This window comes from Salvelinus namaycush, chromosome 2, assembly GCF_016432855.1.
Source record: "Salvelinus namaycush isolate Seneca chromosome 2, SaNama_1.0, whole genome shotgun sequence".
In the NCBI taxonomy this organism is placed as follows: Eukaryota; Metazoa; Chordata; class Actinopteri; order Salmoniformes; family Salmonidae; genus Salvelinus; species Salvelinus namaycush.
This window is the reverse complement of record NC_052308.1, coordinates 39,253,897-39,278,191: the sequence shown is the minus strand read 5'-3', so window position 1 is coordinate 39,278,191 and position 24,295 is coordinate 39,253,897. Positions and strand designations below refer to the sequence as shown.

Here is a 24,295-nt window from a genome sequence, read left to right as displayed (position 1 = left end):
CAGTAAAGCCATTCTACTGCCAATGATTGTCTTTGGAGATTGCATGGCTGTGTGCTCAATTTTATACACCTATCAGAATTGGGTGCGTCTGAAAACGCCAATAATTAATTTGAAGGGGTGTCCACATACTTTTGTATGTATATATATATGACATGATAACATGTCTTGAGATGTTACTTTAATATAGACACAATTTTCCTGCCTCATGATGCCATCTATTTTGTGAAATGCACCAGTCCCTCCTGCAGCAAAGCACCCCCACAACATGATGCTGCCACCCATGCTTCACGGTTGGGATGGTGTTCTTCGGCTTGCAAGCCTCCCCCTTTTTCCTCCAAACATAACAATGGTCAGTATGGCCAAACAGTTCTATTTTTGTTTCATCAGACCAGAGGACATTTCTCCAAAAAGTATGATCTTTGTCCCCATGTGCAATTGCAAACCGTAGTCTGGCTTTTTTATGGCGGTTTTGGAGCAGTGGCTTCTTCCTTGCTGAGCGGCCTTTCAGGTTATGTCGATATAGGACTCGTTTTACTGTGGATATAGATACATTTGTACCTGTTTCCTCCAGCATCTTCACAAGGTCCTTTGCTGTTGTTCTGCGATTGATTTGCACTTTTCGCACCAAAGTACGTTCATCTCTAGGAGATAGAACGCATCTCCTTCCTGAGCGGTATGACGGCTGCGTGGTCCCATGGTGTTTATACTTGCGTACTATTGTTTGTACAGATGAACGTAGTACCTTCAGGCATTTGGAAATTACTCCCAGGGATTAACCAGACTTGTGGAGGTCTAAAAAAAAAAAAATCTGAGGTCTTGGCTGATTTCTTTTGATTTTCCCATGATGTCAAGCAAAGAGGCACCTCCAATTGATTCAAATTATGTAAATTAGCCTATCAGAAGCTTCTAAAGCCATGACATCATTTTCTGGAATTTTCCAAGCTGTTTAAAGGCACAGTCAACTTCATGTATGTAAACTGCTGACCCACTGGAATTGTGATACAGTGAATTATAGGTAAAATAATCTGTCTGTAAACAATTGTTGGAAAAATTACTTGTGTCATGCATAAAGTAGATGTCCTAACCGACTTGCCAAAACTATAGTTTGTTAACAAGAAATTTGTGGAGTGGTTGAAAAACAAGTTTTAATGACTCCAACCTAAGTGTATGTAAACTTCTGACTTCAACTGTATGTTAGGCTTTGGTTGACATTTGAGAAAGCAAGAAATGGTAGTTATGCTGAGCTCATAAAAATGTACCTCTTCAATTTCTCTCTCCAAATGACTTTAGGACCGTCAACTGTCCGAGCCACCCAAGAGGATCAGTCTGATTCTCTGTCCTTGAGTTGGAGCAGGTAAGTCCAGGCCCTGGACTAGAAGACACTAGTGAGGTTCTCATCACTAGTGTCTAACAGGGACAGGTAAGGCCAGCTGCTCTCTGTGGCCGGATGGAGGACCTGCGGGGGGTCATTCTTCCGTCACACTCCTCGTTAGACAATTTTACAATTGATCATGCTCAAGCTCTTTTGCAGGTGCAGCATCCAGAAGTAGGAGGCCTCCTCACGGTGGGAGGCATCGCCATGCTGTCAGCAGTACCAACACTGGCCCAGGGGTTTTTCCAGATAGTCAACCTCAAGGAAAACCACTGGGTCACGGTAAATAACCTTCGCTGCCAGGTAGATACTGTTAAGGTGTATGACTCCAGTGGTCATGACACCACCCAAGAGTTTCTCTCACAACTCACCTCTCTCTTATCTTTTCCAAGGACCTCTCTGACTGTGGAGTGGCCGGCAGTCCAGCAGCAGAAAGGGGGCACAGATTGTGGGCTGTTTTCTATTGCAAACAGTCTTACTCTCTGCAGAGATGAGGAACCCTCCATTGCACGATACCATCAGAAATCCATTTCCCAGTGCCGATTCCAGTCCCCGTCCTGGGTCCAGGCCTCCCAAGGTCAGCGACCACTGCTTCTGTCTGAAATACGTGAGAGAAGGTAAGGAGGTGGCCCGATGCAGGAGATGCGGGAAGCATTTTCATGTGTGTTGTTTGTCTCATGTCGTCAATGTGTGTGAATTTGTCTGTCCATCGTCCGTCATCTGTTTTGTCTGATGTTTTCCCCACACTTGTTTTCACTAATTGGCCTGCTCCCCACCTCAAAACGATAGGTATTTTACTACATTGCATCTTGTTGTATATTGTATGTTATTGTAAATAACCTTAATAACCTGTTGTAATATTGTTTAAAATGTGTATAAAGATGCGTTTTCTTGCAGACATTGGCTGTGAAGTTGGTAAGTTGTTTGGTAAGTATATAGCATATGTAATCTGTCTTGTATTCAAAGTAATGTTTACTTATTTTTCCATTTGTTTGCTGGTAAATATTTGAAACTTGCTCAAATTGGCTGTAAATGTATACATTTGCATATTAAATGTATTCATTGCAAGTAACATTTTCAATTGACTGAAATGGACAGTTCAATTGCCTAGTTATTTACTGGTCCTTAACCCCTTCTCCCTAACCATTAATCTTTCGTGTCCAATTCCAAATCAAATTTTAGGCCAGGGTTGGTATGGAATTGGACATTGGTTTCTAGTTAGTGTTTGCATATCTGGAGGTTCTAGATTTGTGTATGTAATATGGCAGAAGTCTCCCAGAGTCCATTACACAGCAGGGTTGAGTCATCACCATATTGCTACACCTATCCCAGCCCCATCAGGTCAAACACTACAAAGATAGAGTAGGGAGTTTAAGGCCTTAATTATAAACAAAATACTGCTCTCGGCCTTGACGTGGTGAGAGGGCTTCCAACTCAACCAGGCCCATGTTATTGAACCCATGACTGAAACTGGCTGCCTGTCGAGGACAAGTGACAGGAAGAACTAGCCGCAGCATCTCTTGATTCCGCCTCTTTCCTCTCTCCTCATCCTTTAACTCTTTCTCTCCTCTCCCTCCTGATGAAATTCTGCATCTAGTGACTTCTGATTGCCCAACAATCTGCACACTCATCCCATCCCTTCCTCCATCTCATTACATCATTTTTATTTAACCTGTATTTATCTAAAGCTACTGTTATTGTCATGTTGTCATTATTTGCTAATAATGTTTGCTATGCACGCTCACAGGGCCCTACAGATTTACGTGCACTGACACTCCAACGCATACAAACACTCACTCCATCATTTGCTCACACACACATACAGTAATATGCACATACAGTGCATTCAGAAAGTATTCAGACCCCTTTACTTTTTCCACAAGTTACAGCCTTATTCTAAAATTAAAATAAATAAAAAGGTCCTCATTAATCTACACACAATACTCAATAATGACAAAGTGAAAACAGGTTTTTAGAATTTTTTGCACATTTACTACAAATAAAAAATACTGGATAATCTCTTGAAATAGTTGAACACGTTATTTTTATTAATTAAATTTTTATTTAGCCTTTATTTAAATAGGCAAGACAGTTAAGAACAAATTCTTATTTACAATGACAGCCTACACCGGCCAAACCCGGACGACGCTGGGCCAATTGTGCTCCGCCCTATGGGACTCCCAATCACAACCGGTTGTGATCCAGCCTGGATACCAACCAGGGACTGTAGTGACACCTCTAGCACTAAGATACAGTGCCTTAGAGTTGCGCGGCGGTTATTACTCCAACCTGGTGAAAGTGACAAACTGACTGAAGTTTTCATTTTCACCAAAAACAACCTTATATCGAAGAAAAACCTTTGATTTAACGGACTGCACATGCGCAGTTCGGCGAGAGACGACCGTTAGACCCGATGTTGTGTTTCTATGCATGAGCTTAGTTAGCCAACATCGCCATGACATCGCTTACAAGTGTGATCGGGGATTTCTATTGGAGAAACAGTTTCTGCATATCTTAATACTGTACTGTCTTTGATTAAACTGTTATTGTTCCTGTGGTATAACACTAAGCAACATTTTATTGGCACGATGTTAAATAATAATTTGGTAATTGCATTTTAATTGCATAACAGTGAGTTGAGAGTTTTTAAAACTACTCTACACTACTTTATTCAACTTGTGTGATAACTCAATTATTAAGCAATTAAAAAGCCATTTCTAAAGTCCTATATAACAACAATGTTGCTATTGTAGAAATCATAAAGTTACTACATGAACTTGATGTCAAGTTTTACTGTATTAGCTTACATGTATGTCTCACTCATTATGATATATTTCTTAGTCATTTTGAAAATGCAAAACTGTTCTACTCTAATTTTGAGATGAGTCAATTTATGCCTAGATCTAGCTTAATGCCTGAAAGTGTAATTTATCACATTTTTTCAGGCCTAAACATTTGTCTTGTTTGTACATTTGTAGCATTACTTTCAATTCTTTTGATTGATAAATGTTAAAGGTAGACTCAGCAATATGACGTAGATTCACTAAGTAAACAGCATAGTGTGTCAATTTCTGCAACACCTAAGAGCGTTGAAGCGCGAGGCTAAACTTCTCCGCTGTTTTGGTCCCGTGGTTCAAGCAAATCTGTGCACATGCACAGTGTGATTGTGTGAGAGTGAAGTCTTGCATCTCACTCATCTCAATATTTGGTGCTGTTCGTAAAATGTTCTCCAATCATTAAGTATTTAATTCTAGGATATATATATATATATATATATATATATATATATATATATATATATATATATATATATATATATATATATATATATACAGTACACACACATACATACACACACACACATACTGAACAAAAATATAACGCAAGATGTAAAGTGTTGGTCCCATGTTTCATGAGATTAAATAAAATATCTCAGAAACATTCCATATGCACAAAAAGCATATTCTCAACAATAACAAAAATCTCAGAAATGTGTTTACATACCTGTTAGTGAGAATTTATCCTTTGCCAAGATAATCCATCCAAGAAGCTGATTAAACAGCATGATCATTACACAAGTGCACGTTATGCTGGGGACAATAAAAGACCACTCTAAAATGTTCAGTTTTGTCATACAACACAATGCCACAGAAGTCTCAAGTTTTGAGGGAGTGTGCAATTGGCATTCTGACTGCAGAAATGTAATGTTAATTTATCTACCATAAGCCGCCTCCAATGCCATTTTAGAGAATTTGGCAGTACGTCCAACCGGCCTCACAACCACAGGCCACGTGTAACCACGCCAGCCCAGGACCTCCTCATCCGGCTTCTTCATCGTCTGAGACCAGCCACCGGGACAGCTGATGAAACTGAGGAGTATTTCTGTTTCTAATAATGCCCTTTTCTGGGTAAAAATGTATTCTGATTGGCTGGGCCTGGCTCTCAAGTGGGTGAGCCTATGCTCCACCAGGCCCACTGATGGCAGCGCCACTGCCCAGTCATGTGAAATCCATAGATTAAGGCCTAATGAATTGATTTCAAATGACTGATTTCCTTATATGAACTGTAACTCTGTAAAATCGTTGAAAATATTGCATGTTGAATTTATATTTTTGTTTAGTATTAAGTCCAGGCACCACACCCTCATAGGGTAATTTGGCTGATAAATGCTGATATTTGCATATAGCACAAATCCCTGTTTTCTGGACACTGGATGTCAGCCTAAATATTTTGGTTTCATTTTGTTAAGACATTCCTGGACTGGACCTTCATCCTTCTATCTGTAAAATACTAAAGACATGTACGTAAAATGCATTTTTGGCCGTCTAGAAGCTGTCTTTTGCTGTTTTAAAGTTAATTTCCTGCAATTCTACACATTTTACTATCTCATATGCAGACTGGGATAGACTGGCTAGACCTGATCTCGTTACAGTAGTGCAGCCTCGTGCTACAATGTAGCGTCTTGTCACCATGGAGACACCCCGACTCAAATGACTAGGGAACTTGACTGTGGATTTTAGCTAGCAGACTTTGGCATTTGCCAGTTAGCTAGCAAACATTGAAACTCACGGATGAAGAATTATTTCGAGAATTTGCTCTGTTTTGGAACACTCCCGTGGCCAGCGTGCCGACAATCTTTGACTGTAAAGCCAACACTGGACTGATGGCTAGACACATGCATGCCGAGGTTAAATAAAATGACGTTAGCCAGCTAACGTTACTGTAGCCAGCTATTGGAAGTGGTCAAATACCAGTCCAGAATGTTATCTAGCTAGCTAACATTAGTGGTTGACAAAGGAAAGAAGATATCCTACCTGAAACATGTTTAAGAACGAATATCAGGTAAATCTTAGTTTAACAAATCTTCAATGTACAACATAGCCTGACCGTTACCTCTCAAACACTCACTGTCTGTGTCATGAAAACGAATGGCATTTCCTTCAAAGGGTGGAGCTGCTGTAGAGATCTTCAGTGCACAAGGGAAAGATCCTGTTGCAAAATGGAAACTTTGTGGAGGAAAATCAGCTATAAATAAAGTGAGTTGCATATTGAGCCAGACATATTGCATGATTTTTCACATTCAATTGTAGGTTGGAAAAAATAGCACCCTCCCCTCTCTGTGCTTCTTCCTGTTCTCTGTATGTCTCCCTGCCTGTCTGCGCCTTAGGTTATACGTTATAAAAGCCAAGCCGATTTAGGCTGTATTGCAAATTAGTGCCTGTCAAATGTGTTCCCCTGAATCAACACTAAGTGTTAATTACTATTACAGGGCACCAGACTAACATTTTACACTTTTAAGGTTGGTGGCACCAGCCCATGATTTGGTCAGACCCAAATCCTGATCACACCCAAATCATGAGTAATCATCTTATGAAGTCATTCATATGTTTTACTAATATTAAGAAGTATAATAAATAGACTACTGAGGTAGGCCTATTCATAAAATAAGTTGTTTCATCTAACACGTCCAAGCAGGAATGCATAATTCAAGATGTTTTTATGTGCTAACCAATTCCAGTCATTGTCATGAATTTTGGGTTGACAATGAAACTATAGTTGTTATTTTACTGTCAAAATAGGACTCCAGAATTTTTATTTTTTGTTCGTCATAGATTAATTACATACATCTTTATGTGCACTAACTAATATCATAGGCGTATTAATTTGCAATTCAACACTATGCTATTACCCATGGGACATACAGTGCATTCGGAAAGTATTCAGACCCATTTACTTCTTCCACATTTTGTTACATTACAACCTTATTCTAAAAAGGATTAAATACACACAATACCCCATAATGACAAAGCGAAAACATAAAAAACAGATACCTTATTAAGTATTCAGATCCTTTGCTATGGGACTTGAAAATTGAGCTCAGGTACATCCTGTTTCCATTGATCATCCTTGAGATGTTTCTACAACTTGATTGGAGTCCACCTGTGGTAAATTCCATTGATTGGACATGATTTGGAAAGGCACACACCTGCCTATATAAGGTCCCACAGTTGACAGTGCATGTCAGAGCAAAAACCAAGGCATGGGGTCGAAGGAATTGTCCGTAGAGCTCCGATACAGGATTGTGTCGAGGCACAGATCTGGGAAGGGTAAAAAAAAATTGTCTGCAGCATTGAAGGTCCCCAAGAACACAGTGGCCTCCATCATTCTTAAATGGGAGAAGTTTGGGTCCACCAAGACTCTTTCTAGAGCTCGCCGCCTGGCCAATCGGGGGAGATGGCCCTTGGTCAGGGAGGTGACAAAAAACCCAATGGTCACTCTGACAGAGCTCCAGAGTTCCTCTGTGGAGATGGGACAACCTTCCAGAATGACAACCATCTCTGCAGCACTCCACCAATCAGGCCTTTATGGTAGAATAGCCAAAAGGCACCTAAAGACTCTCAGACCATGAGAAACAAGATTCTCTGGTCTGATGAAACCAAGATTAAACTCTTTGGCCTGAATGCCAAGCGTCACGTCTGGAGGAAACCTGGCACCATCCCTACCGTGAAGCATGGTGGTGGCAGCATCATGAGCATGAGGGAAAAAAACAATTTAATTAATTTTAGAATAAGGCTGTAACGTAACAAAATGTGGAAAACGTCAAGGGGTCTGAATACTTTCCGAATGCACGGTATAGGCCTATGCCCGCGCAATGGCATGTGCAAAAAATGGTCCTGCCAATCTGGCATTTGCCAGATGGCCAATCTGCCGCTGCTGATATGAATAACCTGATCATCATAATCTAGCATTTTTGCATTGCTCTGCTCTAGGAGTTTGACAAAGAGGTCAAGAGCTTTGTGTACAGTCTGGAGGGGAGCAGCCAAGCTATTAAAATGCAGATGCCAAAGGATGGAAAAATGGCTCGTAAGTCTCAACCATATACTGTTTGAACGAGACCTAAGAATATTGTACCCAACTAGTCCTATTGAAAAAAACTAACTATTACTAATTTACTGTAGGTTGAATAATGTTTGTTTGTTTGATTGTCATTCCAGTTGGACTGGTACAGAGATTCTTGGTCCTCCAGGTGAATGTTTCCCAATGTAAAGACTTCTCTACAGAGCTTGTGTAAGTAGCCTACCAGACCAATATCCTCTTATTTTCACTTACTTCATGGCCTTGCTTCATACCAGAAAAACCACTGTAATCACACATCTTTAACACTGAAGCTGTCTGTCAGCCATAATCTAACTGCCCCTGGTCACATGTATTCTCCCTCCTCCCAAGATGAGTTGATAATCTATATCCAGCCACTAATTCCTCAGGAAAACAGAGTGACAGTTTTATTGGTTCCAAAAGACATCCATTACCTTTTAATGTAGACATACGCACGCATGCACACAGACTCTCTCTCTCTCTCTCTCTCTCTCACCCTCATTATAATGACAGTGAGTTAGTATTGGATAATTCTGTAATCTTTTGTCTACTGAAACTTCATTAAGTTAAGAATAAAAGCCCACAGTGATGGTGTGTCTGAACTGAAGCAATGTGTTTGATAGGACCTGACCATTTTAATGAAGGGACTGACGAGATTTATCTCTGTGACACATTATACTGTGTCACGCTGGGCAGGCACAGGACCTTTATAGTGTGACCCATTAGGAAACTCTGTTCTGCAGGCAGTAGTATATGTAATTACAGTAGCAGATCATCATGTTGAAGGTCGGGTTAGCTTTACACAAAAGGATTACACATTGTTCACAGAGCAGCAACCATATGCACACACATCTAAATGCACGCACATGCACACACACTTTAATTAATTCATTCACACATTCTCACACACACACACACACACACAAACTTAAATCAGTGTGCTTAGTACACAGTAAAGGAGAGATGGTATACACTCTAAACTCTATGTGTAATCCTGTCATCCGAAGAAGAATTTCCATAATCAGAATTGCTCAAATCAACACTTCCGATGAGGTGGATATTAAAAAGTTATTATAAACAAAAGTAATCAGGTGTTACATTATCTAGAGTGATTCAATTCAAATGTTCTTTTTAATTCAGCAACCTTTTTCTATTTGAGAGAGACAATAACACATTTGTAGAATTGGCTTTTAGCAAGAAGATAATCCATTGTGCTGCAAAACTAATTTCCAGATTAGAAAACAGGCGCTGGCAGTTGATCATATTCAAAGCCCTGGCTTGATTTGTAGTCACAATAATGAAGAGGGTGAAGTAAGTGAAGCAACGGTCTTGGCTGCACACTTTCTTTGCTGGTAACTTGCAGTTCATTCGGTTGAAATGGAAACTTAATCAGTTTGGGACTTTCGGTCTGCCAAATGTGTTCTTCAAACACTTTTGTGAATTGTTCTAAATTGAGTAAATATAGGCCTTAATGTATTACCGGTATATATAGGCCCTATAATGGGCCGAGAATAGGCCCTATATCATTCGACAGAGCAGACTTGTTGGTCCCGCTGCAGTGAAAACATTGATGTGATGTTGATGAATTTCATGCATCATCTTTCTGTGTAGTGTTTGTTATTCTGAAGCACTAATTAATAAAGATGCAATAATGGAAAAACGCAGCGTTTCGATTGTGTCCTGGTCACCGGTACCGTGTAATTATGTAAAACTCCAGGCTGGAGAAAATGCAATCCATTAGAGACATTGGTCATGGTTACTCGCTAGTGTTAATGAAGCTATCGTTCAGATGGAGGAGGGGGCTGTGTGGAAAATGGGCCAGAAGAGCTACTTTAGGCTTTCAGTTTGCTTCTTTCCCTCTATTTCATAAGGTCCTCCTCTCCTACTTTCTCTCTCTCAAACTCCCTCCCTCCCCTTCCCCCCCCCCCTCCCTCCCTGCAGATGATGAAGATACACTACATGACCAAAAGTATGTGAACATCTCATTCCAAAATCATGGCGTTTAATATGGAGTTGGTCACCTCTTTGCTGCTATAACAGCCTCCTCTTCTGGGAAGGCTTTCCACTAGATGTTGGAACATTGCTGCGGGACTTGCTTCCATTCAGCCACAAGAGCATTGGTGAGGTCGGGCACTGATGTTGGGGTGATTAGGCCTGGCTTACAGTCGGTGTTCCAATTCACCCCAAAGGTGTTAGATAGGGTTGAGGTCAGGACTCTGTGCAGGCCAGTCAAGTTCTTCCACACCAATCTCGACAAACCATTTATGTATGGACCTCGCTTTGTGCACGGGACACTGTCCGCCAAATTTACAGTTGGCACTACGTTCTCCTGGTATCCGCTAAACCGATATTCATCCGTCGGGACTGTCAGATGGTGTAGCGTGATTCATCACTCCAGAGAAGACGTTTCCACTGCTCCAGAGTCCAATGGCGGCGAGCTTAATACCACTCCAGCTGACGCTTGGAATTCCTCATGGTGATCTTAGGCTTGTGTACGGCTGCTTGGCCATGGAAACCCACTTCATGAAGCTCCCGACGAACAGTTCTTGTGCTGACGTTGCTTCCAAAGACAGTTTGGAACTTGGTAGTGAGTGTTGCAACCGAGGACAGACGATTTTTACGCTCTACGCGCTTTAGCACTTAACGGGCCCATTCTGTGAGCTTGTGTGGCCTATCACTTCGCGGCTGAGCCGTTGTTGCTTCTAGACGTTTCCACTTCACAAAAACAGCACTTACAGTTGACCGGGATAGCTCTAGTAGGGCAGAAATTGAACAAACTGACTTGTTGCAAAGGTCATCCTGGCATGATGGTGGCATGATGGTGCCACGTTGAAAGTCACTGAGCTCTGCAGTAAGGCCATTCTACTGCCAATGTTTGTTCATGGAGATTGCATGGCTGTGTGCTCAAATGTATACACCTGTCAGCAATGGGTGTGGCTGAAATAGCCAACTCCGCTAATTTGAATGGGTGTCCACATACTTTTGTATATATAGTGTAGATGAATAATAGCATAGTACATTATGATTGCATTCAGAACTGAACACAGTAACAGTAATTGGTGCTCACCAGTGTAGTACCCTGACATTGGGCGAGGTGAGGAGATGAGATGGTTAATCATATCTGCTAGGTGGAGAAGAGGTAACTTTGTTCAGGGGCGGCAGGTAGCCTAGTGGTTAGAGCGTTGGGCTAGTAACCGAAAGGTTGCAAGTTTAAATCCCCGAGCTGACAAGGTACAAATCTGTCGTTCTGCCCCTGAACAAGGCAGTTAACCCACTGTTCCTAGGCCGTCATTGAAAATAAGAGTTTGTTCTTAACTGACTTGCCTAGTTAAATAAAGGTTAAAAATGTAAGTCGCTCTGGATAAGAGTGTCTGCTAAATGACTTAAATGTAAATGTAACAAGTGAAAGGAGTAGAGGTAACAGGTGAACACTGTTCCAAAGCCCATTACAGAGGAAAGACATGCTGGGAGACAGAGGATGTCCCAAATGGCACCCTGTTCCCTATATAGTTCACTACTTTTGACCGGAGTCCTATGGGCCCTAGTCAAAAGTAGTGCACTATAAAGGGAATAGGGTACCATTTGGGACCCTGAGAGAGGCTGTTTAGCATCAGGACAGCCATATTGATAGGCCTTGTCATAATTTGTGTCTGTGTGAATAGAGGTTAAACACACCATCTCAGCTGTAAGTAGAATAAGGTCTTAATACTGTAACGCTGTCGTAGGCCAGATAGCTTGATCAGTTGTTAACGCGCGCGCGCGCGTGTGTGTGTGTGTGTTGAGGACGGAGGAGAACCCAAGCCATGTGCCATATTCTTACGTGTTTTTGCTTAGAATCATTTCACGAGTAGGGTTGCAAAACTACCAGTAATTTACCAAAGTTACTGGAATCTTCAGTAATTTCTTCTGTATTTTCGGTTTAATTTTCAATATTTTGGTCCATATTGTCCATGAGTTTTTGGTAGATAGACCATATAGTTCAACAGAAAATAGCCTCATTAATAAGGTTGATGTTCGTGTTCCCTTCGTAAATCTAATTAGCATAATAAAAAAATCCCCATAAAAATGTGTCAGTTTAAGCTAGAGATATCAGTTGGATGCGTCTCAATCCACCGCATCCGCCTATGTAACACTTCCGAAAATCGGTCTTCTCACAAAATCGTCTGAACGGTTTGGCCTAGAAAAACTTTTATTATGACCCCTCTATGGAGAGATGAGACTCTCAAGAACACGATGGTTTTCTCCGTGTTGCTCTACGACCCCCACACGTGTCTTGGGACTAGTCTGAAGTTGGTACAGCCGATCTGCCAACTTCTGTCTGTCAGTTTGAACTACACTCTAATGTGACCCCTCTGTGTTAAGGTGAAACTCACGAACACGTACATGCCGGTTGTTTTGCTCTAGGACGCCCACAGGCCTCACAAGTCTCGTCTGAATATCCCCAATGTACCAGTTGTCAATGTACCAGTTGAAAAAAATGTGGTTAGACAGTATATATTTAGTGACAAAAAAAATTAACAAATGTTTCCTGATCCACAAAAAAAAATCAGATTCATTTTTGATACTTCAAGGGGTCTTAAAATTCTAAATCAAATAGAAGAATTATCCTAGGTATGACCGTCTTTAAAAAAAAAATGCAAATAGCGTATGTCACGCCCTGATCTGTTTCACCTGTCCTTGTGCTTGTCTCCACCCCCTCCAGGTGTCGCTTATTATCCCCGGTGTATTTATCCCTGTGTTTCCTGTCTCTCTGTGCCAGTTCATCTTGTTTGTCAAGTCAACCACCGGTTTTGTGTCTCAGCTCCTGCTTTTCCCAGTCTCCCTTTTCTCGCCCTCCTGGTTTTGACCCTTGCCTGTCCTGACTCTGAGCCCGCCTGCCTGACCACGCTGCCTGCCCCTGACCTCGATCTTGTACCGCTTGGACTCTGACCTGGTTTATGAACTCTCGCCTGTACCCGACCTGCCTTTTGCCTACCCCTTTTGCTATAATATATATCGCAGCTCAACTGTCACGTTCCTGACCTTATTTTCCCTTATTTTGTATTTATTTAGTATGGTCAGGGCGTGAGTGGGGGTGGGTTGTCTATGTGTGTTTTCTATGTTGGGTTTTTTGTGTTCGGCCTGGTATGAGTCTCAATCAGAGGCAGCTGTCATTCGTTGTCCCTGATTGAGAATCATACTTAGGCAGCCGGGGTTTCACGTGTGTTTGGTGGGTGTTTGTCTTCCGTGTATGTAGTTGTGCCACACGGGACTGTTTGTCGGTTAGATTATCTTTTGGTTATATTGTTTCGTGTAGTGTTCAGTTTAATTGTTAATAAAACATGGACACTTTCCACTCTGCGTTTTGGTCCGATCCCTACACCTCCTCTTCCGACGAAGAGGAGGAAATCTGCCGTAACATCAGCCATCTGCCTCCTGTGTCTGCATTTGGGTCTCGCCTTGTGCCCTAATAGCTAAGTAGTACCTCTCAGCTTTGTCATTAAATGTTTTATTTTAAAATCATATTATTTAATTATTTTATATATTTTACATGTGATAAGGCCACACAGAGGGACAGGAATAAGCACAGACACCTGTGATAATCTGAAGTACCAAAAAAATGCCATTAGATATCATCTTGTAAAATTCCCCCAAAACCTTGAAAGCTACAAAAGTTCTAGTAGTTTACTGGTAACATTTGCAACCCTAATCATAAGTAACATGCTTACTTGCACACACATAACTCAAAATGGTTTAAGTATACAACAGTTTTTCATCAATCTCTGTGCCTCAGATCACACAGTCCTCAACTTGTGACAAATCCGAACTTGAGTTGGCTCAATCTGCCGAAAGCTCTCTGTACCCAAAGTAGCAAATGTTTCATTGTTCGCATTGTTCAATTGAAGGTTGTGTCAGTTTCGTATCAATGATGCATGTATACTTAATTCAGAATAACCATATAACCTTGAGACGGAGAGAAATGATTTGTCCTCTGCCTTTGAGCCATTTGGCTTTTAGCCCCCGGTGCTATTATGCCACTATGATTACCAAACTGTAGACGGAATTACCATGCTATTTATTTTGTACTATGCCCTTGCATCTAAGATGTAACTTACTCTTGCATGTATCCAGAAGAATTTGGTGTCACATTTGTTACTTTTACCACCACCAGCCAAGTGAATTTACCAGAAATTGTGGGTCAACAGTGTGTTTGTGTGTGTGATCTCCCCCTGGCTTTTAATTATTATTTTTTTTACACCTATATGATTTTTTTAATGAAATCCTGTGTATCTGTGTGTGTCTTTGCAGAGAATGCACGCAACATACAATGAATGCCTTAAAAGATAGGCCAATATACAAAATGTTATTATAATGACACTTTGTTTGATGTCTTAATAACACACCCTCGGGTGCTTTAAGCTAGCTGTAACATTACATTTTCACCCCTCAACACATCTTCATTCCTCACACAAATTGAATTCTGTTTTAGGGGTGGGGATCGGTAGATAGGTGCTATAATTCAGTGGAGGTGGTGAAAGTGAATTAGCATGTAAATTGATTAATTCCCTCTTCTCTTCTACCCTCCACCTCTAACAATGAAGGGGATGCATCTTATCACGCTGATACAAGACAATAGATTATGCTCCTGAAAGCTGTGTGACTGGAAAAATAGGCCAGCTCTCCCTCACTGTTAATAGGCCAGCTCTCCCTCACAACAATGGCTTTGGTTAACAGCTGAGGGACGGGCCTGGAGAAATGTTATTTGTTAATGAGCTATTGATGCAAGGACCATCCAATATATCAAAATTATAGTTGTAAGCATATATTGAGACTACAGTTTTGTGTACATTTACAATGTTTACAAATATTGGAGAAAAACAAGCTTATATTTTAGGTTCTGATGGGGTACGACAGTTGAACTAAGCTCATGAGGCATTTAATAATTTTATTCTTCAAGAATCAATGAGTATATATCATCAATGTATATGTCCAAAAATGGATGTAGCAACTGCAGGTTTGTTCCTTTAAAAGATCAATCTTATTTTTCTTATTAAAACCATAGCGTTTCATTTCACATTTTAGTCATATAGCAGATGCTCTTATCCGGAGCGACTTACAGGAGCAATTAGGGTTACCGTGCATTCAGAAAGTATTCAGACCCGTTGACATTTTCCACATTTTGTTACGTTACCGCCTTATTCGTTTAACGATTGTCGTCTGGAGAAGGAGAGGAGGACCAAGGTGCAACGTGGTAAGTGGTCATATTTTTTTTTATAAAATACGAAAACACTTGACAAACAACAAAAACGACAAACGAACAGTCCTGAAAGGTGAAACAAAACACTAAACAGGAAACAACCATCCACAAACAAAAGTGGGAAAACAGGCTACCTAAATATGGCTCCCAATCAGAGACAACGATAGACAGCTGCCTCTGATTGGGAACCACACCAGGCCAAACACACAGAAACAGAAAACCTAGACCTACAACATAGAATACCCAGACATAGAATACCCACCCACATCACACCCTGATCAAACTAAAAATAGAAACATACAAAGCAATCTACGGTCTGGGCGTGACAATTCTAAAATCGATGAAATTAGTTTTTTACCTCAATAATCTACACACAATACCCTATAACGACAAAGTGAAAACGGGTTAAAAAAAAAATGCTAATGTATTAGAAATAAAAACAGATACCTTATTTACATAAGTATTCAGACCCTTTGCTATGAGACTTTAAATTGAGCTCAGGTGCATCCTGTTTCCATTGATCATCCTTGAGATGTTTAGATTGGAGTACACCTGTGGTAAAATTAATTGATTGGACATGATTTGGAAAGGCACACACCTGTCTACTGTATAAGGTCCCACAGTTGACAGTGCATATCAGAGCAAAAACCAAGCCATCAGGTCGAAGGAATTGTCCGTAGAACTCCGATACAGGATTGTGTCGAGGGTATCAAAAAAGGGTACCAAAAATTTTCTGCAGCATTGAAGGTCCCCAAGAACACAGTGACCTCCATCATTCTTAAATGGGAGAAGTTAGGAACCACCAAGATTGTTCCTAGAGCTGGCCGCCCGGCCAAACTGAGCAATCGGGGGAGAAAGGCCTTGGTCAGGGAAGTGACCAAGAACACGATGGTCAATCTGACAGAGCTCCAGAGGTCCTCTGTGGAGAAGGGAGAGGCTTCCAGAAGGACAAACCTCTCTGCAGCACTCTACCAATCAGGCCTTTATGGTAGAGTGGCCAGACTGAAGCCACTCTTCAGTAAAAGGCACATGACAGCCCGCTTGGAGTTTGCCAAAAGGCACCCAAAGGACTCTCAGACCATGAGAAACAAGATTCTCTGGTCTGATGAAACCAAGATTAAACTCTTTGGCCTGAATGCCAAGCGTCACATCTGGAGGAAACCTGCCACCTTCCCTACGGTGAAGCATGGTGGTGGCAGTATCATGCTTTTGGGATGTTTTTCAGCGGCAGGGACTGGGAGACTAGTCAGGATCGAGGGAAAGATTAATTGAGCAAAGTACAGAGAGATCCTTGAGGGAAAACCTGCTCCAGAGAGCTCAGGACTTCAGACTGGGGCGAAGGTTCACCTTCCAACAGGACAACGACTCTAAGCACACAGCCAAGACAATACAGGAGTTTCTTCGGGACAAGTCTCTGAATGTCCTTTAGTGGCCCAGCCAGAGCCCGAACCCAATCGAACATCTCTGGAGAGACCTGAATATAGCTGTGCAGTGATGCTCCCCATCCAACCTGACAGAGCTTGAGACAATCTGCAGAGAAGAATGTGAGAAATTCCCCAAATACAGGTGTGCCAAGCTTGTAGTGTCATACCCAAGAAGACTCGAGGCTGTAATCGCTGCCGAAGGTGCTTCAACAAAGTACTGAGTAAAGGGTCTGAAAATGTATGTAAAAGTGATATTTCAAGGTGTATGAATACATTCCGAATTCACTGTAAGTGCTTTGCTCAAGGGCATATTGGCATATTCTTCACGTAGTCAGCTTGGAGATTCCATCCAGTGACCTTTCGGTTACTTGCCCAACTCTCTCAAGGCTACACTCTTAGAAAAAAGAGTTCCAAAAGGATTCTTCAGCTGTTCCCATAGGAAACCCGTTTTTGGTTCCAGGTAAAAAACACAATTTTGTTTCAGGTAGAAACCTTTTGGGTTCATGAAGCATGCTCTTAGGAGAGGGTTCTACATGGAACCCAAAAGTGTTCTTCTCGGAACCAAAAAGGGTTCTTCAAAGGGTTCTCCTATGGGGACAGCCCAAAGAACCCTTTTAGGTTCTAGATAGCACCTTTTTTCTAAGACTTGAAAGCTTTGTTGTAATATATAATTCCTGTTCACTATTAACTCATGAATTCCTTCACTTGTTTTTCAGGATAACTGATTTAGGTCATCTGAAAAGGAGGCTGTACCTATCCACGGTTCATAAGGAGTTCTCTGCTACACCCTTGCATGCAAGGATACCTTTAGGTCTGAAACGCAACGTTGTGAGTATTGCCCTCGCCTCCACCGCTACCATAAGTACAATATATCGAGGTTGCTTGTGACTTAAGAAAGTTCTGCCAATTTCTACCAGTTCGAAAGATACTATCCCAGCTTACAATTCTAGGGAGAGAGAACATTTTTGCAATGTTATCTGTAATGTTCTCCTGATGTTTGAGTGTCCAGATTTCCATTAGTTGTAGGAACATTCTATCTATGTCAGCAAAAACCTTATGAGAGCCTATTTAGCATGTTTTGGTGTTAGAGTTAGGACAATTCCTTAATGTCAAACATAACTTACCCAGAACGTGATTACCATGTTCTCAGAATATTCAATATTAGCGTTCAAGACACGTTTCATGGGACGTTGCAAGAACATTTGCGTGTCCTGTTTTCTGAGGGTTCTGAGAATATTCTATCAATGTCACACCAAACATACACAGAGCATGGTTGCCATGTTCTTAGAATATAAGATATTTATGTTTTAGACACATTTCATGGGAGGTTGCAAGAACATTAATGTTTTCAGTTTTCTGAGGGTTAGGAGAATATTCCATCAACATCACGCCAAACATACACAGAACATGGTGCCATTCTCCAAATATAAGATATTAATGTTAAAGACACGTTTCATTGTAACATTGCAAGAGCATTCCTGTGTTCAAAGACATTTAAAACATAGGACATTCTGTTATGGTCCCCTGGAGGTTTTTGTTTAGTTCCCGGGTTGTTCCGGGTGACTTCCCCAAATACGTTTTTCAGGATGTCGCCTGATGGTCCCAAAGAAACGTTCTTCCCCCCAAAAAATTTTTCTGATGGTCCCCCGGTTGAAAAAATTAATGGGAGTATATATTGTACCAGGTATATATTGTACCAGTCAAAAGTTTGGACACCTACTCATTCAAGGGTATTTCTTTATTTTACTATTTTCTACATTCTAGAATAATAGTGAAGACATCAAAACTATGAAATAACACATATGGAATCACGTAGTAACCAAAAAACAATCTAAATATATTTTATATTCTTCAAAGTAGCCATCCTTTGCCTTCATGACAGCTTTGCACACTCTTGGCATTCTCTCAACCAGCTTCACCTGGAATGCTTTTTCAACAGTATGTTGACCACTTCAAATGCTGAGCACTTGTTGGCTGCTTTTCATTCACTCTGCAGTCCAACTCATCCCAACTCATCCCAAACCATCTCAATTGGGTTTAGTGATTGTGGAGGCCAGGTCATCTGATGCAGCACTCCATCACTCTCCTTCTTGGTCAAATAGCCCTTACACAGCCTGGAGGTGTGTTGGGTCATTGTCCTGTTGTAAAACAAATGATAGTCCCACTAAGTGCAGACCAGATGTAATGGCGTATCGCTGCAGAATGCTGTGGTAGCCATGCTGGTTAAGTATGCTTTGAATTCTAAATAAATCACTGATAGTGTCACCAGCAAAGCACCCCACACCATCACACCTCCTCCTCCATGCTTCACGGTGGGAACCACACATGCAGAAATTATCCGTTCACCTACTCTGCGTCTCACAAAGATACAGCGGTTGGAACCAAAAATCTCAAATTTTGACTCATCAGACCAAAGGATAGATTTGGTGTCCTTTAATAGTGGTTTCTTTGCAGCAATTCAACCACGAAGGACTGATTCACACAGTCTCCTCTTGATGTTGAGATGTGTCTGTTACTTGAACTCTGTGAAGCATTTATTTGGGCTGCAATTTCTGAGGCTGGAAACTCTAATGAACTTATCCTCTGCAGCAGAGGTAACATCAAAGCGCTTGGTTTTTGCAACTGCACTTGAAGAAACATTCAAAGTTCCGGATTGAATGACCTTCATGTCTTAAAGTAATGATGGACTGTCGTTTCTCTTTGTGTTCTCAGCTGTTCTATCTTCTGTATACCACACCTACCTTGTCACAACACAACTGATTGGCTCAAAGAAGGAAAGAAATTCCACATATTAACTTCTAACAAGGCACACCTGTTAATTTAAATCCATTCCAGGTGACTGCCTCATGAAGCTGGTTGAAAGAATTCCAAGAGTGTGCAAAGCTGTCATCAAGGCAAAGGGTGGCTAGAATCTCAAATGTAAAAAGAAATTGTATTTGTTTAACACTTTTTTGGTTCCTGCATGATTCCAAATGTGTTATTTCATAGTTTTGATTTCTTCACTATTATTCTACAATGTAGAAAATAGTAAAAAACAAAGCAAAACCCAGGAATGAGTAGGTTTGTCCAAACTTTTGATTGGCACTGTATGTAGACTGTTTAGTGACAAATATAAACCGTTAAATACATGTAAAAAATATCTAAATAAATGTTCTGAAGTGTCTATCCTTAGAGATAAGATCAGAATCTTTCCTATATCTCTAAGGATAGACACTTCAGAACCAACTTCCTTTAGATATTTAGGGGGGGACTATCTGTTGTTTCTTATTGTATCTGTCTCTTTCTTATTCAATGCGTTTGTATGTGCTAATAGCAGTAAGGCCAAATAAATAAAACAATTCCAATTCATTTTTGATACTTCAAAGGGTCTTAAAAATTCAAAATCAAATAGAAAAAAGGATCTTTGGTATGACCTTTTTATTCCATATAGTTTAGTAGAACAATCACAGTAAGGTACTTAATTGTTACCCACAAATGATTTGCTATTGAGATGAAAACGTCTGCATTGGACCTGTAAAGGAATGTTCTCTAAAGTTATGGGAGCATTTGTTGTTCGCTGGGATATTGCTTCAACAAACTTTTTAAACAAAAAAACAGGGACATGGAGGACAGCTGTCAACTGTTTAAATTGCTTTAGATAGTCTGAACAAAACAATTTCCTTCTCTTCCCTCTTTTCTCATCTCTAGTGGTGCAACATGTGCATCGACCTTGTGTCATTCACCAGTGAGCTGTTTAAAGGTGCAGGGTTCTTATCCCTGGATGGAATCACTGTCTCTGCCAGCTGTAAGTTACGGAGAATCTTCACCATGAAGACTGAGCCTGCAGGGGCTTCTGATGGAGGTAAGACATTCAGTCAGTCAGTCAGTCAGTCAGTCAGTCAGTCAGTCACACCAAAACACTCTAAACGCTCCATCATGGCAAGACATGTCTTCTTCATTTTTGTCCATTCCATGGATATTAAACTGTAAATTTTTATTCTGATGAACATTAGGCCTTTTTGAAAATGGCCTACCATTGGCCTACCATGGTAGGTTGCTTGGCCTAACATGGTAGGTTGCTTAAACAGTCATGGTAAGCCGATGTGTATCATGTGAATAGCCTCTTCCTACATGGTGAATCAATGACACACCCCAGGGCGAGTCCAACTTCACACCTCCATCCCTCACAGAGCATGTTGAGAACTGTTGATGAGAACTGATATGGCACAGCAACACCCACCTTGAGCAGCAGATTACTGGTGTGTGTGTGTGTGTGTGTGTGTGTGTGTGTGTGTGTGTGTGTGTGTGTGTGTGTGTGTGTGTGTGTCTGTGTGTGTGTGTGTGTGTGTGTGTGTGTGTGTGTGTGTGTGTGTGTGTGTGTGTGTGTGTGTGTGTGTGTGTGTACACCCATTACACTGCCTGCTAATTCATCTGGAAAATGGATAGGCCTGGAATAATTTATTTTTTAATGAATTATAATGCAAAAGCTTATTTTCGCTTCCTTGAGAAAGCCAATACCTCCATGATTATGTTTTCAGCTAGATCACTTTTGGTTTATTTCATTCTCTTGTTTCATGCTTAGTTTTTTGTTTTCCCTCTGTAGACCTATATATTGGTGGAAATGGTCCCATGGACTCGATCCCTCGGAGCTGCCAGTTTCCCCCTGACGTCCACCAGGTGATCCAGGTAATGAACATGGAGCGGCTGAGACTGGCAGACCTGAAGACTTGCCCTCTCAACTCTGAGTCTGGTGGGTGAGACAACAAATCTATGAAGTAAATAGATATAGAACCTACATCCCTTCTGTGAGGTGTTGAATACAAGTAAAAAAGAAAGTTGCACACTCAAAATCATGTGTGGGTGTGACTTTCTTCATTTGAGAGAACAAATGTAACCACATTGCAATCTGTGTTTATTTCTAATCCCCCTCTTTGGTTGGAACAAGCACGTTATGGTTGGGATAGAGCTTGAGTTCTTGTTCATCTGAGTTCTCAAGTGTCAATAGCTGACCAAGTGATTGTCCAATAATAGTAACAATAACCCAGTAATACAAAACAATCAAATCAAGTCTAGTATTTATTTTCATCAAACAGTTCTAGGCTACGTCCATTTTGTTCCGTCTTTGACCAAGAAACAAATAATAATTCAGTTCAATTAATTTCCATATAAGCCAGAGTTTTCCATTTGTTTCAAACAGACACCAGTAATTCTCTGAAATTGGTTTGCCCTTTCTGGCTCCTACTGTTTTTCTTTCCCTGATTGGATATGCTTCATGACTGGCTAAACTCAGCCTCAGACCCCCACATCTAACCAAAGTAAACATAGTCCCATAGTTGCAAACAGTTTTCCATTTATTGAAAGCAGCGTATTACAAATCTTTATCTTTGAAATGTAAAATGTGTTTTGTTTTTCAATATGTCCATAACATGTTTAAACACAAATAAACAGTCAAATATAGATTGTGCTTTTCCAGACACTTTTGTTGCATGTAATCATGAGCAGATAGTTTGCTTGCCTCTCATGGCTTACATAATAATCTGTCAGTTCATCTCCTGTTGATTCCTGAGCTGCTATCACAGATGGTACGTAAAGTCTAATAGAGTTTCTGAGGGATTAAATACATGAAGACAGGGCCTTAAAGGCATACCCAGGAAGACAGCATCATCAGAGTACAGCAATGCCCATTGAGATTATGTGGCTTTACGTAACCATTCCTTCATAACTTTGAAAGGCGGTCAAAGTTCCATTGTTGTTGTTTTGTGTACATTCTTTTGTTGTTTTATGGTTGAAAGCAATGAAAAACCAGAACAGGCAGTAAGTAGTACTTTAAAGGACTTGCCTTTATTCTCACCTAAAAGCTTCCACTCTGCTGCAGGCGGCACAGTGTGATTGTTGCACTCTAAAACCCAGGTGGCCTTTGGAATTTGGCTCGCACATCACCCCGCACCTGTACACCCAGAGAGAGAGAACAGCAATTATATGTGTTTATGAGGGAGAAAGACATGCGCCAGTGATTCAGCAGCCCCACTCTGCTCCCCTACAGACAGACAGTACCTCTGTGGCCTTTTTATCAGCGCATATTTATTTGTTCTGACAGCTGTCTCCAGCATGTTGAGTCACTTGGCCGTGCCATTAGAAATGAACAGTAATCACATGCACACACACACACACACTTGGACGCATGCATGCATACACACACACACACACACACACACACACACACACACACACACACACACACACACACACACACACACACACACCAAGAGAGAGACACACACACACACACATTCACACACATGCAATGCACACACTCGCTCACGCACACACCGTTCGTTTTCTTGTAAATTAGTTCTCATAATTGGTTGGTCTAGTTATTAGCATAACATGCCTAATAATGATTAAAAGGGATTGCTATTAAAGTAGACATCCAATCTAATTGTGTAAAAAAGACTGTTGCTAATTACTGTTTCTTGAGTTTAGTACATTCGTCAGCCAAACAGCAAATTAAAAGATGAAACATCTATAGAGATTTTTTGTTGTTGTTGAGAGAGAACAGTTGAACCAATTGCATGCTGGGTTTTGTCTTTTCAACAATGGTGTGACCTTGTCTTTAGGTTCATCCAATTATCACTAGGCACTTTGCTATGGAAAAGTGTAGGCGGGTTGTTCCCTTTTGGGCAGTGTGGTGAAGAAAACCTTTATTTCCCCTAATTTTAACATTCTGTCATGATGAGCACATGTTCAACTTTTTAAAAAACTATCTCAAGAGGTTATTATTATTATTATTTATTTGTTATATGGTAAGTGCCTATTAAGTGCCAAAGAAAGTAACGGTGTTGAACGCAACAGAGTTGACGATTTCATCTTAAATCAGCCATAAATCCCCATGTGACAGGGGGAATGGAAGCTCGTTGTGTGCAACAATTAGGGGCAATTGGATGCAAGCTTCACAACACCAAAAAATATAGTGAAAAAATTATTGCCTGTGTAATGCTCAACCCACTCAGTTTTCCACCACAAAACCAGAAAATTGCAAAAAAAAGTAGAACCAGCTCACCTGCTTTGACATTTTTTTACATTCCAGTCATTTCGCAGACCCTTTTATCAAGATCGACCTACAGTAGTGAGTGCATACATTTTCATACTGGTTCCCTGTGGGAATCGAACCCTCAATGCTGGTGTTGCAAGTGCCATGCTCTACCAAGTGGGCCACACAGGACTGATGTTTAATGTTTCTTTTGAAAAATAATATTTAAATAGGAGTAGTTTCACCATTATTAAAATGAGTTGTTTTTTTAACCTTAAAATAAATCAATAATCACATTAAATAAATGATCATCTTTAGAAACTACTGTATGAAAGCAACAAACTAACAAGGGGTTTACAAAAATCTGATTTATTGAA

At 40.7% G+C, this 24,295-nt stretch overlaps 1 protein-coding gene across 1 annotated transcript in view; it reads left to right on the top strand.

Moving 5' to 3' along the window:
* Positions 1-6,193: 6,193 nt before the first annotated feature.
* Positions 6,194-24,295, top strand: part of cfap20dc (CFAP20 domain containing) — a 56,552-nt gene continuing 38,450 nt past the window's right edge. The window contains exons 1-6 of the mRNA XM_038965466.1: positions 6,194-6,214; positions 6,319-6,408; positions 8,143-8,236; positions 8,368-8,440; positions 17,626-17,737; positions 20,597-20,774. Of these exons, the coding sequence (XP_038821394.1) occupies positions 6,194-6,214; positions 6,319-6,408; positions 8,143-8,236; positions 8,368-8,440; positions 17,626-17,737; positions 20,597-20,774 (568 nt within the window). The remainder of the gene's footprint in view (positions 6,215-6,318; positions 6,409-8,142; positions 8,237-8,367; positions 8,441-17,625; positions 17,738-20,596; positions 20,775-24,295) is intronic.